The sequence below is a fragment of the Argiope bruennichi genome, chromosome 4, assembly GCF_947563725.1.
Source record: "Argiope bruennichi chromosome 4, qqArgBrue1.1, whole genome shotgun sequence".
In the NCBI taxonomy this organism is placed as follows: Eukaryota; Metazoa; Arthropoda; class Arachnida; order Araneae; family Araneidae; genus Argiope; species Argiope bruennichi.
The window spans coordinates 26,903,448-26,922,932 of NC_079154.1; the positions used below are offsets into that span (position 1 = coordinate 26,903,448).

Below are 19,485 nucleotides of genomic sequence, written 5' to 3' on the forward strand. Positions count from 1 at the left end.
GTTTCAGTTTTCCATACAAATTTTTTAATTTGAATATCATTATTTTGTCTTCATTGTTGCTCGAAAAAATATCATAGTAAGATTATTCCACCTAAATTTTAAATTTAAGTCTTTCTCAAGAAGCTTTCTTTCATTTATAACAGCATTGCACATTCCAAATTGAAAACTTTCGATTAGTGATGCATTAACACGACCAAACTTTTACTTTCATTTTTAGTAGTAGAAAGAAAAAGTAAATTTGTATTTGCGTTGCGTGTTTCCGGGTGCATATTGATACTGACGGGACTGAAACATGTTGAAGAGAAATGCACGCAAATTCTTAAAGTATTTATTTTTCGCTGCTGTGATTTTAATTAGTGGGGTTGCAATATTAAAATCTTTCATAACTGTCAATAACATTGACGTGAACAGTATTAAAAGTCAAGAAAAATATTCTGGTCTTCCTAAAGCTCCAAATAAACTTAAAATACCTTCGGTATGATTGATTACTTTTTATTCCGTTCATCAATATTTTTTTTTATTTTGTTAATCAAAAGTTTTCTAACATATTGATCTTAATTCTAAACTATTTTGAATTGATAAATTTAAAAAATGTCTAATTTCTCTTCATGTAAAGAAGATTTACAAAAAAAAAAAAAAAATATATGATTCATCTCACATACTGTTTAAATATATATATAAAAAAATTTACTTTGTCAGTGTTAATATTTTGAATATCATAATCGAATCGAGATAGTTACAATAGCTCATTTGCTATGATCAGTAAATAAATGATATTCAATATACTCTATTTACTTGGAGTAGTAATCAAAAAACATTTTACTTCCATATAGAAACAATTATATGTAATCATTATGTAGCATAAAACTTGTAAATATCCAAGTACCTGTATTTTAAACTCGTATCAATGGCAAACCAAACTTACAGGTTAATTATTAGCCAATAGACTAATGAGATGACTTTAGCAATTAATTACTGGTTTCAATAAGCATGATTTCTTTAAGGATTAATCACAAACATGCATTTAATACACAAAAACCAATTTTTTTCTTGAACAAATTTTTATGAAAGAAATATTTTTAATATGAGATACAAAATCAATTTTAAGAAATGCTTTTTATTTTCTACAAAAAAAAAGTTATATATGATTTGTAAAATTCTTTTTATAATTATAAGAATAATAATTTATTTTTAAATGCTTCTAAATTAAATACTTTCATTATACTAGATATGATAAAAAACCTTAGCATTTTTTAAATTGTTATAGAACCACGAATTTTTGAAAATTCTGATCAAAAAGTGCCAGACACTACAGTAATTCTTCATATTTTCCCTTCTAAAACTCTGATGATTTTCACTTTATCTTGAAGAGTATATGTACCTGGAAAAATATGTATAATTAAGTCCATTCAAATATCCTGAGTATTTGTCACATTAATGCTTGAACTGGAAGAACATGGCCAAACCAAATGGTTTAAAGTTGCTATGAAATAAATATATATGTCACTCTGCAAGCCATAATTATTCTAATTAGAGCTTAAATGGGTGTCATAAATTGCTTGTGAAATAGTTAAGTAATTGATAAAATAATTTTTGAATTAAACTAAGTTTTAAACATAAATAGCTTTGAATTTTCACATATTTTTTATCAAAAGATGGTTTTTGTAATTATCAAGCGAAGAATTAAAAATTATTATTATTTAGATGAAGTGAATTTTAACTATATTTCTATTTTTCTAAATAATATTCTGAACATTGATGTCATTTTAATCCTTCTTATTTGACTTATTAAAGATATTCATTTTTTTTTTTTTTTTTTTTTAGGATGGTGAAAAAATAGATTGGCATAATTATACTCAAATAAATATTGAAAAAAATAGAAAAGGTCCTGGTGAACAAGGCATTGCATTTTATTTACCTCCTGGCACAGAAAAACGCAAAGATGAGTTGTATAAAGTCAATGGTTTCAATGGCTTCGCTAGTGATTATATAGCTATCAATCGCTCCATTGCAGATATTAGACATAAAGAGTAAGCTTTTTTTTCTTGTTTATAAAGAACCAGTCTTATTGCTTTTATTTTATTCTTCTCTTGATTAGCTTTCTATACTCTCTGATTAATTAGTTCTCTATACTATAATGATATCTGATTCTAATATAAAACCAAATTAATTTGCTATTTTTTATCTTAATTTAGTCCATATTAACTTCATTCTAAAATGTTTTCTTATTTCCTGATCCAATTCCCACTTTTTATTTATTAAATTTGTGGTGAATAGCATATAAGCCAGTTAACAACTACGCTACACGAGCGTACGCTTTTGTATCCTGGTTATGTTACTGAACTGCGAACCACAAGGTCCCAGGTTCTATCTTCTTCTATTATATCCCTAAAAATTTAACACACTCTAGAAAACTAATGACTTCAACATTTTCTCATGCTCTGAGTGAAAGGATAAAAACCCCTAATGCTTATAACAATCTGTTAAAGATACCTAAGATTCCCTTTCCTTAGTCAATATGTGTAAAAGAAATCCATATAAAAATCTCATATTAAAAACACTGAAGGGAAAAATTTCCATCTCTTTTATTCTTATATCATGATGTAAACTGAACATATATCTTGCCACTTTTTATCTGTACAAATTATGCCTTCTGAGATGAAATAAACAGGAAGTTAAAATACCAAAAGTTTCATCTTTTTGGCAAAGGATTATTAAAATATGTTTACATGTATTAAAAAGAAAGTATTTGACTCAATTTAAAAATTATAAATGTACAAATTAGTCTGTTTTTTTATTGACAAATTAGTGAAATTTAAAAATTGCTATCAATCTGCTTTTAGAACTTTTCTTGATACTAAAATATCTGTTATTAATTGCCTTAGAATCAAATGTAATTCATTTTCCTTAATGACATAACTGATTATGACAAATATTATAAAACTTTTCTTCTACTCCTTCATTTGGAAAATATAAATACTTATGAACTAAACTTATAAATATTAGGAACTAATATAGAAGTCTTTGGACAATTGAAAATGTTTTTTTAAATGGTCAAAACTTTTAAAACATCAAAATTTATTGTTTAAATATTTGTGTTTCAAAAATGCTGTCCTATTTCCTGTTGGTTTGTATTCAAGAATTATTTTAATAACTGGGCTATATTTTTATACTAATATTGAAGAAGGTTAGTTGTGTGCTAAAGTTTTTTAAACTATTCCATTTTAGTGACTAAGTAATTTATCAGCTTTTAAGAAAAGACTATATCAGATGAGTTTATTGGAATTAAATGTAAAAATAAAAACAGAATAAGTAAGCATATTTATTGTATCATTCATTCAAATGATTTTATATATGTTCTATATGCTTTTAAAAATATATGTGAATAATGTTTAATTTTAACCTCCCAATATTTAATGACAAGGATTCTTGAATTGCTTCAATATTTACATTGATCTCATGTATCATGATTGGAATAGTATTAATCATATTAAGCACATAACTCTTTTTTTTTTTTTTTTTTTTTTTTTTGTAAAACAAAAAAAATAAAATAAAATATTCCTGTCACAGGTAAAGACTTAGGGCTAAACTTCAAATAAACAAGCAAGTCATCATTTTGTTAAAAGCTTTTCTGGCCCAAATCATGGCAAACAAATTTTCAAGTTTCTTTACAATTGAGGAAGCACTTGAAGATATTTTGTAATTTGTTATTTGGTAAATGACAATCCTTGTTGCCTTTTCTCACAAAAAACTTTGTAGGAGCTTTTAATCAATATTCTGTCTATAAAAGACTATATTTAAAACTAATTTTTAATTTCATGCAGCTTTTTCTACACCCTTGACAAATGTAAAAATATGCTTTTACATGATGTAGTGATTTATAGCTTTTTATCTAGTGTCTACTTAAGTTATACTAACAATAATTATCTCTTGTACTTTGTACTAAGTTGATCATTAGAAAATTTTTCTGCCACATTACGACTATTATTTTTGTTTAGAATTCATTTTTTATTGAACATTAAGATTTGTTTTTACATGGAAATAAGACTTTACTTAGGATTTAAAACCTTTCTGTTGTGGTACCTTTCCATTAAGCATATGAAATGTAGGCTTCGTTTATTAATTCCTTTTAATATATATGCAAAATAAAAACCTTTCTATTTGAGGAGATTTTAGATTGTAATTATGTAATATAAAAGGCATACTATTTTGATGTGCCTTAGTATTTTAAAGTTTCGCAAATTTAAACTGTTAATCTCTAATGTTTTAAACTGCGGTGATTAGCAACAAAATGAAATGACATTTTTCAAAATATGAAACATAATAATTCAGAAAATAAGATTATTATTAATGATGTAAATTTTTCCCATTTTTAGTTGTTCAAAGAAAAAGTATTTAAGAAAGCTACCAACTGCCAGCATTGTTGTTCCATTTCATAATGAACATCTTTCAACTCTTTTGCGCACTGCCACAAGTGTCATTAATCGAGCTCCTCCAGAGTTGATTAAGGAAGTTATACTAGTTGATGATTTTAGCACAAAAAGTAAGAAGACTTTTCTAAATAAATTTATTGCTGAAGGAATGAAAATTGTATACTTTACTGATGTTTAACATTTTTATAAATGATGCATATTTGCTGATGCTTTTTCATGAGGCTATTAGACCATCTATTGGTCCCACAGGGAAGTGGGGTACCTCGTAATTGAGAATGAGATGCTTCCGGAATGGTGGTTGCTTCTCGCCACTCTTGTGCATATATGAAAGGTGAAATTTTTGGTGGTGGGATCCATTGATGATGGGATGTACTTCCTTACGGAAGGGTTGTACCGTGGACTGTGATGATCCTTGAGACACAACTACAGTTCTCACCAGTGTTGCTGTTGTGGCATTCTGGTCATTCAAGTTTTTTCGTGTGTCTTCGGACAGGTCGGAGTAATCAGTCTCTGATAGATTATAATAGAAGGATATTATTAGTTCTAAATAACCAATATGACAAAGTACATTCTAATGCTACTATTTTTTTTATGCGAATTATTGGATACTAGGCCCTTTGTTCTCTAGGAGGATTATTACTTAAACTTTTGTCGCTTTAAGTAAAATAGTGAGATGTTGAACATCTTAGTATAAGTAATAAAGATTGAGCATAAATTGTTTCTGGTGATTTAACTTAAATCAGCCCAACATAAAATTTCTTGGTATTCAAAAAGAAGTATATATTTGCAAATAATAGAAGGAAATGTAATAAATAAAATTTTAAACCGCAAAAAAAATGAAGTTTTAAGATTTATGAAGAGAATTTAAGAACAAATTATTTAAATTTATTAATAAATAAATTTAAGCTATTAATAAAATGGCAATTTTATAGATTAATAAAAATTATGGATGATTTTTTTTTTATTGTGTGTGTGTAATGAAGGGATTATGAGGGCAAATGAAACAAATTAAAATATATGGAGAGTGATAAATACAGATAATTAAGATGATCAAAGAATTTGTCGTTATATAAATAGTCAATATGTTGACACTTCTGAAAATTCTTTAAAATATCTTGCATATATTTTTTTTTAAATTAATGTAATTTCAGATTGATAAGTAAATTCAAGGACTGAATAAAAATAATGCATGATTTTTATCTTTCCTTCAGATATATATTAATGTTTAAACCATTATGGTTTGTATGTACATATACTCCACATTTCTTAAATAACTGTTCGATTTGAACCAATTTTTGCACACTCTATACTTTTAACACAAGTGAAAGAATATTATCAGTAATTAACAATGTAGTATTAATCTAACAATGCCTAAAAGCAGACAGAAATCAGCTATCAAACAGAGACAAGAAAAATTCTCTCGAGCAAATGAAACAAATATTTGATTATGACAACCTCTTAAGGCTTTGAGAAATTAACCAATATTTTGTTTCTTTTTCCACAGAGAAAATTATTTTTAAAAAAATTAATCTTCATAACATTAAAAATTGTACCTTTTCAATAGCACCAATTTTATTTTTATACAATTTTTCTTTCAATTGTTATTAATTTTTTAGAAATTTAATATAGATGTCTTATCTACTGTTATTTTTTAAATCTCCCTTTTATTCCAATACATATGTCTTCAAAGGAACTTTGTATATTATAATATTTTATATAAAAGTACTTTCTAAATCCAAAATATTATGCATGAAATAGTTTCAATTCTTAGGGATGTCAGGTATATCAAGTATTTATAATTTAAAACTTTTTTAAATTTTGGAATGATTTTTAAATTATGAATTAATGCATATATTGAATTAAAAGATTTTCATTTTAAGTGAAAAAAATGTATTTGTATTTTGCAATTTGTGAAAGTTGTAATGATTTTGTTCATAGTTTGTAGTCATTTTTCTATGATGTGTAATATTGAAATTTATTTTTTCAAAGCAGATTGGCTGAAAAAGAAGTTTTTCAAAATGTATATGAACATTCATACATCCTCATATCATTTAGTTACATCATTTCTTTTGACTTTCAGCTGAACTAAAACATGAGTTAGAGACTTACATAAAGAAATATTTACCTAAAGTAAGAGTTTTGCGGGCTTCAAAAAGAGAAGGTTTAATCCGAGCCAGATTAATTGGTGCCAAGGCAGCAACAGGAGATGTGCTTATTTTTCTGGATTCCCACACTGAAGCTAATGTTAATTGGCTTCCTCCATTGCTAGGTAAAAATTATTATTTTATTTTTATGATTAATTTTATATGTTATACATTTATTACATTATATATCAGTCATTTTTTAACTTGATAAGTTAAAAATTTAGCATTCAAAACTGTATTTTTATTTATTCTGCGTTATGTTATTGTTATGTTCAAAGTATAATTGTCAGTATAATTCGACTTCAAGATTTTTTATGAATGTTGACATTTTAGACCTACCTTAGTTCAAAGAAGGAAACAGAATTATACTATGTTGTCCCATGTTTTGTTATACATTTATCAAAAATATAAGAAGTAAATGGAAAAACTTGGCTTTTCTCTTGATGCTAAAATTAGGATTGTGCTTGAAATTTTGAATCTGAGCTGGTGCTTTGATATTTTTTAATAATTAAATTATCAATGAGCCATTCTTATTTCTATAACAAGCTGTTGGAAAAGTTAATTGCATATTCTTTTAAGTGAGTTTTGTTGATGCCAGCCTTGAAAATTTTTTGCATAATACATTAATACTATTATTTTGTATTTGATATTACAAATAATTATATTTGGGAAATGGATATTCTTGCTTATATGTGTCTGCATAGTAGAGTTTTTTTTTTTATTCCAAAGATGCTTTTTCCACAGAAATTTTGAAGGAAATATATGAATAAATGTTTGTTATATTCTGTCCAACAGTTCATGATTTAAATTTTTCAATGAGATAATTGGAGGATTGATTACATATTTTTATGAATTTGTAATGGTGTTTCTCAGCACTGTTAGTTCCATTGTAAAGAAGACAGTTTTACTGGTAGCTCTCATGGATGCTGGATAAATGCTAGTCAATGAATCCTGGATTCTAGAATTTCCAGGAGTTTTGGCAAGAGAACGATTAAAATATGAAATATGCCAATCCTTCTAGAAATTTCTATACCCTGCTTCAGAAGCTATTGGAAACCAAGCTGGAGGAGTTGAATCAATTGAAATGAGTTCAAGTGATTTGAAGATTGAGTCATGTGCCTAGTATTGAAGTCAAGTATTGAGGCAGCTGTGCTAAGTAGACAGTCGTATAATCAAACTAAATCTCCTTGAATATAATTTTCCATTCTGCAGAGATCTCTCTAAGCATTATGTGGTTGTTTACTACTGATTTACTGAGTGTGTACGGATATTTATTGCAAGTTCTATTCTTCTGTACATCTTGGTTGCATTTACTGTCAGAATATTTGTGTCCTCGTATTGAATAAACGTCTATATTTGTTATTGAGCCTGTTGAACTGTTTTCATCATACATTTACTGCACCAGGCAGTAAGTGTATGATGAAAACATTGTAAGTGTATGATTTTGTTGAATTTTTCATAACAACGTTGTAATTCTCTAGACTGAAAAGGAATTCTCTGGTAATTTTAAAATTATTTTGATGTTATCTTTTGGTAAGAAAAATACAATTAAACAAGTAACTTAGTAACTAATTATTAGCTAATATTAATAGTTAATTGTAAATTAACCTATTAATATCCAAATTAAAGTATAAATTTTACATTATGTTTAAAACACTAAAATAAAAATTGTTGTGGAAAAAATCTCCCAAAATAATTTTTTTAAAGAATAATTGAAAAATTGATAGAAAGTGTGTATACATATATATGATATCTCTTAATATAATTTAAATCCTAATTTATTTCATATTTTTTATCTTAAATTAGCCCATTTTATTTCATTCTAACATTTCTTTTTTTCTTTAATTATTTCTAACGCCTGCTCTAATAAAATTGCTGAGTCGGTGAATTCCATGCCAAGAGCAAAGAGATAAAAATCCCTAACACCTACGCCTAAGATTCCCTTTCTTAAGTCAACACATGTCAAAGAAATCTCAATCAATATCTCTTTGTAAAATCACTGAAGGGAAAAATTTTTACCTCTTGCTCTTGTGCCACGATGTAAAAAAAATATGTATTTTTAACGCTTCTTCCCTATACAAATTATCACTCCTGTGTTGAAATAAATTGAAATTAATACTATATGTTTTATTTTTCGGGCCACACATCTGCAAAATTATATAATATAGGAAAGTCCTTTAAAGCCTCTCTATATATAAAATACAGTTTTTTTATGAAGATTAATTTTGATTTCCTTGTATTACTTCAAAAATGAATCAATAGCAAAAAACCATAAATTCAAAATAACATCACTTTGACTTCAAAAATTGCCTGATAGATGGCATATTCTGGTTGAAACCTGCTTAACAGTTTGAAAATATTTATTGATTTGTTCGAAAAAAACATGAAAGAAATGAGGGAATTCCAATTGGTTTAGCCGCAGAAGTAAAATAGGTATTTTAAAATAATTCTGTTTAACATTGGTTTTATTTTCATATTTTTTTAACTTTTTGAATTTGATTGTAATGTTATATATCTAATATTTAATTTGACTCATGATTCTACTCCTTTCTTTTAATTTAGAACCAATTGCTCAAGATCGAAGAACAGTAGTCTGTCCTTTTATAGATGTTATAGACTATGAAACATTTGCTTACAGGGCACAAGATGAAGGAGCCAGAGGATCTTTTGACTGGGAATTATATTATAAAAGACTACCTTTATTACCTGAAGATCTCAAACATCCTGCAGAACCATTTAAGTATGTGCATAATTATCCTATTTAAGCATTAGAAAAGCATCTTCATGAAAATATATATATAATCAATAAAAAAATGTAAATAAAAAGTAAAATGATTTGTGAACTTTCCACATGTGTTTTTTTTAATGCTTTAGGAATTTTTCTTCTTTTCTCAAGCTTTTTCTTTTTCAGCTTTTACTTTTTGTTATATATTTACTTGTATTGACAAATAAAAAGTTTGATGGCTCTTAAAATTTTGCATGTAATACTTATTGAAATATATATTTTTGAAATAAAGCTTGTATCCTACTTCCTAATTTTATGACTTATTCTTTGAAAAATATATCATAATTTCAGCATTTATCAAGTAGTTTTTAAAAAGTAGAATTGATAGTAATTCTTTTAAAGCTAAAAAAAAAATTTTAATATTACTAAAAAATTTTAATGTTTATATTTGAGTTTCATGTAAAATGATGATACCATGCTATAATATAACTCTTTAACTTTGGACTTTTTAGAAGCCCAGTTATGGCTGGTGGATTATTTGCGATTGACCGTTCCTACTTTTGGGAACTGGGTGGTTATGATGAAGGTCTTGATGTCTGGGGTGGTGAGCAGTATGAATTGTCTTTCAAAATTTGGCAGTGCGGAGGTCAAATGGTAGATGCTCCATGTTCAAGGATAGGTCATATTTACCGAAAATTCCCACCATTTCCTAATCCTGGCATTGGTGATTTTGTTGGAAGGGTAAGTAAATAAAATTCTTAAGCTTTTTTTTATAGTTTGGTATATATTTTTTTCAGATATTTGTAGTTTTTTTTTTAATGTTTAGCATATAAATTATGTATTGCTGATTGAAGATATTTATAGATATAGACTCAATCATTGTTACATCAAACTAACTTGTTGCAAACTTCTAAAAATAATGAAGGAAATATTCCATGATAATTTTTATTTATTTCCTCTAACATATTAACTTGAGATCAATTTTTTTTTTTCTTTTTAATTCTAAATCTGTTAATAAGCTTCATTTGGCTGAATATTTTTAATAATTTTCACTGATGAAATATTTTTAGAATTTAACAATGAAATTGATATAATAATTGACACCACTAAAAAAGAATTTTAATTTAAATCTATACTTATAATTGTGGATTTCTTTTTATTTAGTTTTAAAATATATTTAAAAAGTGTATGTAAATTTCATGAAATTTTTTTTTAATTCAAAATACAAAATGTTAGTTACCCTTGTTTTTTATTCTTTAAGTTCAAAATTTGTGACAATAGTTTCTTTTATTTAGAATTATAAAAGAGTGGCTGAAGTATGGATGGATGAATATAAAGAATATTTATATCTCAGACGCCCTCACTATCGTGATTTGGATCCTGGTGATATTTCTCAACAAAAAGCCTTAAGGGAAAAACTAAAATGCAAACCTTTCAAATGGTTTATGGAAGAAATTGCATTTGATCAGCCAAAGAAATACCCTCCAATAGAACCTCCTAATTTTGCTGAAGGAGAAGTAAGTTAATAAATATATTAAACTGTATAACTTTTTTTTTAATTCTTTCCTGTTGTTTTATTGATAAACGAAATGAAAACATGATTTTACTTTTCATGATTAATATTCAAGTTTTCTCAAAGTTAGGATATTAATTTAGTGCTTAATATTATGTTATATTTATCATACACTGCTATACAAAACAATATTTCATTCTTAACGTACAGTAAAAAGATAGTAGAATTAGTAGCAATTGAATTTGTTTGTGTTTGAAAAAATTCAGCCTTACAAACAAAATTTATATATTAATAGCATCTCTTTATTTACTATTATAATAATTTTTTTTTAAATAAAAAGGAATGAATTTAAGTATGTTATTACAAGTCTTATTTTAAAAGTTCAGTACTTTTATAGAGTGCACTTTAAGTGTAAAATTTTACACCCTCTCCCCCACACACACAATAGCTGCAGTTAAAAACTTCATCAGCTTGTCAAATACTTACTAAGAGTTTTTTTTAAAAACTATAGTGAAAGAATCAAATGATTTAATATTTCTTTTTCATAATCAACTTTAAAACTCAATAGCATTTTTAAATTCTAACATTATTTCTTTAAAGTTCAATACATTATGAAACAAATGATACCAAATGCAAATATGTAGAATTTAAAAGAAGCCCTGATATTACATTTCATAAAGCATTTAAATCTCAGCTCTTTATATAGAGATAATTGATGCAACTATTTAATTACGTTATTTGCTTATATCACTTATTGAAAACACAACATTGGTAAAACTTTATATAACTTTCAATGTGTATTCTAAAAGCCCAAAGAATTTAATTTATCTTTAATTATATTTTATTTTTAGGTTCCAATTTTTATACTTATATCTATTTTGGAAGTTTATATAATGCCCTCAGTTAACCATCATACTTAATATATTTCTATAATCTAATATATAAGTTTGGAATCAAATATTTTAAAAGAATTTTCTTATCTTTTCATTTAGATTAGGAATGTGGCAAGCAATTTATGTATTGATACAAGATTCCGTAAGCAGAATGACAGATTTGGTCTTGAAAAATGCACCAAAGATAATCCTGATCAAGGAGGAGAACAGGTAATTAAAATCCCCTTATAATAATATCTGTTTTCGTTTTCCCTGCCTTTCAAGAATAACTTTTTATGAGATGTGTGTAATATGATAAAATAATACAGTACACTTCCGAGTATCCGGTTTGTGGCTATCCGACCTTGTTTTCTTTTATCGTAATTAAATGAGGAAAGCAAGGCATTGCATTGGCTATACTGACAAAGCATTGGAAGTGCTCTTAAATGCAGAAGCAGCCAATTTTTAAGGACTTTTTCAAAAACTAAAAGCTGTAAGTTTTGACTCTTATCTTAGAGTTACCTTTTCATATCTGTGTAATCATTTATCAGTGAAAAATAAAATCTGTTTGAGTCAATTTTTGTAAGCCTACGAGGTACATTAATGCTTTGTTTATATTTCCTGCATTTAAATTGGGCAGTACAGAATTCATGTTATAATGTGAACAGTTTATATCAATGTTTAACTTTTTCTCTAATAAATTCTTGAAATGTGCAGCGCAGTATATAAGCATATATAAACTACCAGTACAGAGCCTTCTATTTAATTTGACATGTTACCAGCTACTGCTTCTATGATTCACTGGGCCATATTCATATTCTACATGGCTTGAAGTAAATAGGAGGGTTTAGAACTCAATAAGAAGTGAGAAAATATCAAGTAAAAAAGTTTTGAAGGCAAAGAAATTAGTTTATAGAACTTCTGCCTATCTGGCTTTTTTGTTGTCTAGCCTGCCTTTCCGCTACATTAAGTCGGATCCTCAAGAATGTACTGTAATATTCGTCTGTAGAAATCATTTTCACTAAAATTTAATAAATGGTAAAAAGAAAAGAATTAAAGATGAAGATCCAGTGAGAATTTTAGCTTTTATTAGGATGAACTTCAGTCTCATAATTTAGCTAATTTTGCAATACTTCTCTGAAATTGCAAGTAATGCTTTGTAATTCTAAAGCAATAATCTTTGGGTGAATCAAAGAGGTGCATCAAATGTCCCAAACTGATTTCAGCCTATTAATACTGCCTGTTCCTTATTTTATAGTTAAAAATAAGGGGAAAAAACTAATATTTTACTAAAATACAGCATGAAAATAAATTATTAAAGCTAGATAAAACATGCTTTCATACCTGATTTGCTATAATTCTCATTCTAATGCATTTGCATATAATGATTGCTTAGCAAGATTCTTTCTATAAATATCTGTTAAAATTCTTAATCAACTATAATATCAATCTAAATATTCTAAATAATTTTCCAATGTATTTTGTTTAATATGAGATGCATATTATATTGATATTTGTTGTAACCAAATTCCTGAATGGCACAATACAAAAAATAAATACTATGCATATTACAAATCTATGCGTATATCTTGTTACATCTGTGGTTTCCTACTTTTTTCTTGTATGAATTTTTGAAATTTCAGGGCTTACCTCCATTGAACCATTTAACAAAAATGTACAATGTTTCAATCAATCTTTTATATAAAGAAAGGGATCAAAATATATAGTTTTGTAATAATAATTGCTGTTCCCAATTTCCTAAAACTATTAACTAATATAAGGTTGACTTTTTTTCTTTTTCTAAATATTATTTGAATGTTGTTTTTAACTTCAAGTGCTATTTGAAGTATTTTTTAAAAAATTATCATATAATTCAAATATTATATCATTGAAAGAAATTGATGCATATTTTTATTTATTTTAGCAATTTGAATTAACGTGGCACAAAGATATTAGACCAAAGAAAAGAACAGTATGCTTTGATGTTTCATCATCTGACAACCATGCACCAGTTGTCCTTTGGAGTTGTCATGGAATGCAAGGGAATCAGGAATGGAAATATGATTATGTAAGTTAAAAAGAAATGGAAGTAATATATTTTATTTATTTCTATTAATTTGTGCTGATAGAATGCTAATAAATCATTGCTTATGGCTTGATTCTTAATTGCACCAATAAACTAATAAGATTTTTTATCCCTAATCTAAATAGCCCGTCTATAGAAATATAGCATAAATGATGAGTAGATTTATTGCTAATAAAATAAAACAAAAATAGGTAATCTCACAAGCAATATAAATACAGACGAGACATTCTGAGATTTTGCATTAATACTTAATGAAATAATTTTTTATTAATTAAAAAATATGCTGTAAAAGTTTGTAATGTTATATACATTAAATTATGCATTACAAATAAAGCATTACAAGAATTTTAAATAATTAATTTTGGCCAGTGCCAAACATATCAGCTAATCATGAATAATCTTTTATTATTATAGTTTATTTTGTGTTACAATAAGAATGTCATTAGTATTATGAGTTGTAACATAAGCAATTTGTAACTTATCATTTAAATACTTGATAATTAATTTGTTATCAAGTAGTCAAGTAGTTAATTTGTTATCAGTATTTAATTTCTGTGTGAGCAACTTTATAATTTTATGCATTTTTTTAAATTATCATTTTATGTATTATCATTAAAGTATTTGTAAAACTTTATTAAAAGTAGCTGTTTGTTATTTGCAGGTGAAGTTGCAACTGTATCATCCTATAAGTGGCCATTGCTTAGATTGTGATGCAGAAAGAAAAGAAATATTTATGAGTCCCTGTGATACAACTGTAATATCTCAAAAATGGAGGTTTCAAACGTTTAATCGAACAGCATTAGATAGTTGGTAATTTAACAGCTGTCCTCAAAAATTGGTGATCCATAGCTATTTTGAAAAAAAAAATTAATAGGTTGTAATACTTGTTCCATTTTTTTTTTCTTTTCTATAAGACTTTTACATTCCATTTTACAATATTTTTATATTACTTTTTTTTAAGCTTAAATTGATTTTTGGTGCCAATTTTACTTTCTATAGTCAATGGCAATTTAAGTCATTGCATAATCAATAAATGACACAATAATTGTTCCTATTCATCTTGGGAACTGACAAAAGATTCTACAAACTAAGCAATTTTAATTTAGAATTTCCTTATTATAGATTATTGGAAAAAATTCAAATTAAATTTGATTTGTATTTGTCAATTATTTCAAAAACATTTCAACCACATGCAAGGTTATTTATCCTGGAATAATATTATATTGCATATTTTTTCTCTTAAAATCAACTTAAGTTGTCATTTACTATAGATAATGGGGTGTATTTGTTTTCTCCGTTTTTCTTTCTTATAATTTTTTTTTCCATCGAAGTTTTCTACATTGAAAACACTATATTGTGTAATCTTTATATGGTGATAAATTTGTTAATATTGATACATATCAAAGGTTGCATAACAATACCTTTAAATTGTATTTTAGCAATCACAATCAAATTATTGTTATAGCATTTGATGCATATTTTTAAAATTAAAAAGTTGTTGAATAATTATTAAAAATATTTTAGCATTTGATTTTAGCTATTACTTACTTATTCTTCAGCATTAAAGTGATATTTTGTATTTGTAAATAGTCGAATCATCTTATGAAAAAATTACAATTGAAATCATAAACAATTATTAAGTATAGAAGTATGTGACAACATATTTTAAATTCTGCTTTACATCCCATAAAAGCAGTATTTTAATCTTTTTATTATTGAAATTATTCTCAGATAAATGCTCAATGAAATCTCATTTAAATGGTTATATATTATTATTGGAAATCTTAACAATCGCACATCTTATGCATTAAACTCAACTTATTTTGTCATATTGTACCTCAATAATAAAAATAAATTACATTGAAACATTGAAAAGCTGAGTTTCTTTTGGTATAAATGTCTTTAAAATTTTCTACTTGTGTATTTATAGTCTAGTGCTCTTTAAAGCTAGATCTTTAAGCTTGAGTTTCAGCTTATTTTAATGCATGAGAGATATGATTATGAAATGCATTTTGGAGAATTTCACCTTGCTATATATATATATAATCAAAGCACTTACAGTTTTGATTTTTTTAGAGATTCTTTTTAATATACACTGTTATTTGTTGCATACTACATATCTTTCATTTTATGCTGTTTTATGAATTATTTCAAACGAAATATTTATTGGTTTATCATTGAAAAATGCTTTATTGTTATAAATGTTAAACTTTCTTGCCTTTGCAACCTTGTTAAAAATCATAAAGATAAATCATTTTTCTGAATTGGAATAGTCCTTTAGAATTAAAATTTTTGTTTGCCAATTACCTTAAATTTGTTAAGCAGTTTCTTCATAAAATGTGAATTCTCTTATAAACACATATTTTAAAGGTACTGTATGTCTTGTTGATAATCTGTTATTAATTGTTTATAGTATTGTTGGTTTTCTGTTTTATCCAAAATTGTGATTTTCCTTGGTTTGATTATTCTAATTTTTCATTGTTCTCTTTTATTAAATTTATTGTAGTTGCAGAGCAACATATTTATTATCTTCATTATTTCTTATTTATTGTTCTAAATATACCCAAGAATATTTAATATATATGATATTAAACATTCCCTTGATTAAACTATATTATATAAAATATTCCTTAACTATAATTTTATACTGTTTTGCATGCTGTACTATAATTTTAATATATTCTTATGTTACAATAAATTTTGTTATATTCCATAATTAGCAAACACAAAATTTCATAATAATTACTATAAAAAATGAACAGAGTAACTATTTTATTTTAGTAATGATTTCATTCTGCCATAGTTTTTATAGAAATTAACTATATTAAAAATCATCATGTTTATTATTGTACTAATTGTAATTAGGATTTTTAAATGTAAGTTTTATTTATATTGCCAATCTCATATTTCTGTCACAACACTCCTGTCTACATACACTATAAGATCTAAATTTTTTTAAATAAAAATATTTTTTTAGGGAAACTAATACTAGAAAGTCAAGAAAATTAATTAAATGAATAAAATTAAAATTGCACAATTGGTTTCAGATATCACTTTTTTTTTTTTCTGTCTTGGATTACTTTCTTACAATTTTCCTTTCATAAATCTTACTACTTAAGTTCAGCATTTAGTTTTAATACTGGCTGAAGAAAAGATAATACGAATTTGTTAGAAAAGAGAAAAGGTTGGATTATTTATTTATCTTTAGATATGAAATTAACATGCTACTTACTAATAGGCTTTAAATTAGCAAACTACTTATTAAAAAATTTTAAAATTATTGAACTACTTACTAAAAATTAAAAATTACTACTTATTAAAATATTAAGATCATATTTTCTTTAATTTTTATCTAAGGATAGTTATATAGATACTTAGCATAATAAAATCCAACATTTTTAATTATATATTTAATGTTAATTAGAAACCTCGATGGTTAAATAAGATGTTGATAGATTATAAGATCTTAGTAATGAATGAATATATAACTAATTTTTAATAATTTGGAATTTGATCATTATTTTCAAATTTATTACTGAAGCATTTAAAATAAAAATAAAAAATACTTAAAATTTCAAAAATTAAAAAAGGCCTGTTTTAATTTTTTTGCACTTGTTCAGTATATTAAATTAAATTAAATTTTGCATTTTATTTATATTTTTTAAATATTATTGTTTGTTTTTTTATAGTTACTTGGTTTATAGATATCTTTTTTAGCATGTAGATGAATTTAAATATTTGGTACATTTTTGGTTCCTGTTTTTCAATAATACAGTATTATGTATAGAATAAGTGTGAAGTAAATATGTTAGAATACTGCACTTTTTGTATAACAATGTAATTTATTTAGTTGAAGAGTTGTAATTTGCAACCTTTTGAAGTATTTCATATAATTTAAATGATTTGGAAGACTTGTGTGAAAGTTGTGGAACAGTTGAAAAGTGTATATCTGGTGTTGCCAGTAAGTCAAAAAAATTGTAATAATCTGTATCTGTAAATTATCTTAGTTCAGCAATCACATCAATCTTCTCTTATAAGTAAAATATTTTTTTAAATTAGTTTATGGAATGAAATGATCATTTAATATGGTATTTTTAACTGAAAAGTTTTTCTAAATCTTTAAATCAATTTAACTTTTCAAAATGAAATGTATTTATTTTACTAGTGAAATTGTTTTTTCTAGTCAAAAGAATGAATTTTTAAAAAAGCCTTTTTTTTTTTTTTTTTTTTTTCATCTGCTTTATTTCTACTTGATTACATTGTAACAGATACTATTTAAATTTTATCACATACAAGCCCAAATAGTTATGCATCTATTTATTTTATAATTTATAAAAAGTTATACTTGGGTTGGAAATTAGTATATTATATCCATTATTTAAATGTTCGAGGAGTGAGAACTTTATTCTTTTAAATTTCTACATATTTAATAAATAACAAAGTATTTAATAGATATATATTTTCTAAGGAATTATGTTTATTTTAATTGGATCATATAGACTTGTTTTGAAAATAGGATAAGTACAAATTATTTTTATAGAATTTTCCAGAGCTAGAAAAATTGGAAATTCTTTATGAAAAAAAAATCAAACTAATTAGGTCTGATCTTTGAGGATTTAATTTTCTTGAAAATAATGTTTGATTTCAATCCATCCTTAGTTTGAGTGCTCTTTCAAAAATTTAATATTCTTACATTTTCAGTTTTGTTTATTATTTACTTGTTGAATGTGATGAAAGTAATTTTTTTAAAAGGTTAATATTATTTCTGTTTTTTTCTGGAGACTTAAATATAATAGAAAATTATTCCATATAAATTTATCTGCATTAATATTTTGACTGAACTAAGCCTCAGTTATGAAGTAGCTATCTTTTTTTATAAATAAACAAAAGAAATTAATAATTATAATGAAGTTAAATTTTTTTTCCTCATTTTAATATTCTATGTGATGACATTAATTCTACAAATGAAATCATATTTATAGATATTCTACAAGGCAACTATAGCAACCATTATGAATTTCATATGCTTCAGCATAATTTTTCGAGCATTAAGATTTTAATGCACAGTTCTTAATCAGATGGTCACATTTGGCATCGAAGCCTGATATTTATTTCATTGCCTCGTGTTCAATTTTCATATGTTCTACAATGAGCAAAATTAATTTAAATCCCATTGGCTTTAAGGAAAATAAAATAATGTTGACAGAAAAACGATTGATTTATAGTAGAACCATCAGCTATTCTTTAAATGTATCTATTATCAATTGTTTGGTGCATTTACTAAATGAATGATATAAACTGTAAAAGTTGGTATTTTAAAGGAATGTGTTCTCACAGTAAAAATTGTTTGAAATTATTAATGTAGCTTGTATTCAGGCATTTTCTTATTTAAATCATTCTAATCTTTATTGAATAGTTTATAATATTCTTACTGCAATAATTAAAACAATCCTATTTATGTAATTTAAAAAATTAAAAATATATGTTCTGAAAATTTACAAGAATAAATAAGAAAAATTACACATTTCTTTATTTTTTAGAAAACAACGTAACCTGAAAATCATGTGAATGTCTGTAAAACATAATTATTTTTTTCGCAGTTCAAATAACAGAGATTACACTCTACTTAATAAATGATTGTTTGAATTTATATTCTGTTCTAGCATTGGTTTATAAAATCCATTTTGTATGTCAGTCACAATATTTAAGTGT

The 19,485-nt window shown here is 25.3% G+C and overlaps 1 protein-coding gene across 1 annotated transcript; it reads left to right on the top strand.

Moving 5' to 3' along the window:
- Positions 1–240: 240 nt before the first annotated feature.
- LOC129965909 (putative polypeptide N-acetylgalactosaminyltransferase 10) lies at positions 241–15,256 on the top strand. Its single transcript, XM_056080187.1, has 10 exons — positions 241–475; positions 1,825–2,030; positions 4,377–4,543; positions 6,514–6,702; positions 9,140–9,317; positions 9,815–10,043; positions 10,598–10,819; positions 11,808–11,918; positions 13,612–13,755; positions 14,435–15,256. The coding sequence occupies exons 1-10, from the start codon at positions 293–295 to the stop codon at positions 14,585–14,587; spliced, it is 1,782 nt and encodes a 593-aa protein (XP_055936162.1). The 5' UTR covers positions 241–292; the 3' UTR covers positions 14,588–15,256.
- The last annotated feature ends 4,229 nt before the right edge of the window (positions 15,257–19,485 follow it).

What these genes read in the sequence shown, in the direction of transcription:
- LOC129965909 (XM_056080187.1), top strand. Translation starts at nt 293, where the DNA reads ATGTTGAAGAGAAATGCACGCAAATTCTTAAAGTATTTATTTTTCGCT. An exon ending in GCAGATATTAGACATAAAGA is followed by an intron (nt 2,031 to 4,376) that starts GTAAGCTTTTTT and finishes TCCCATTTTTAG; the next exon opens with TTGTTCAAAGAAAAAGTATT. An exon ending in CTGATCAAGGAGGAGAACAG is followed by an intron (nt 11,919 to 13,611) that starts GTAATTAAAATC and finishes TATTTATTTTAG; the next exon opens with CAATTTGAATTAACGTGGCA.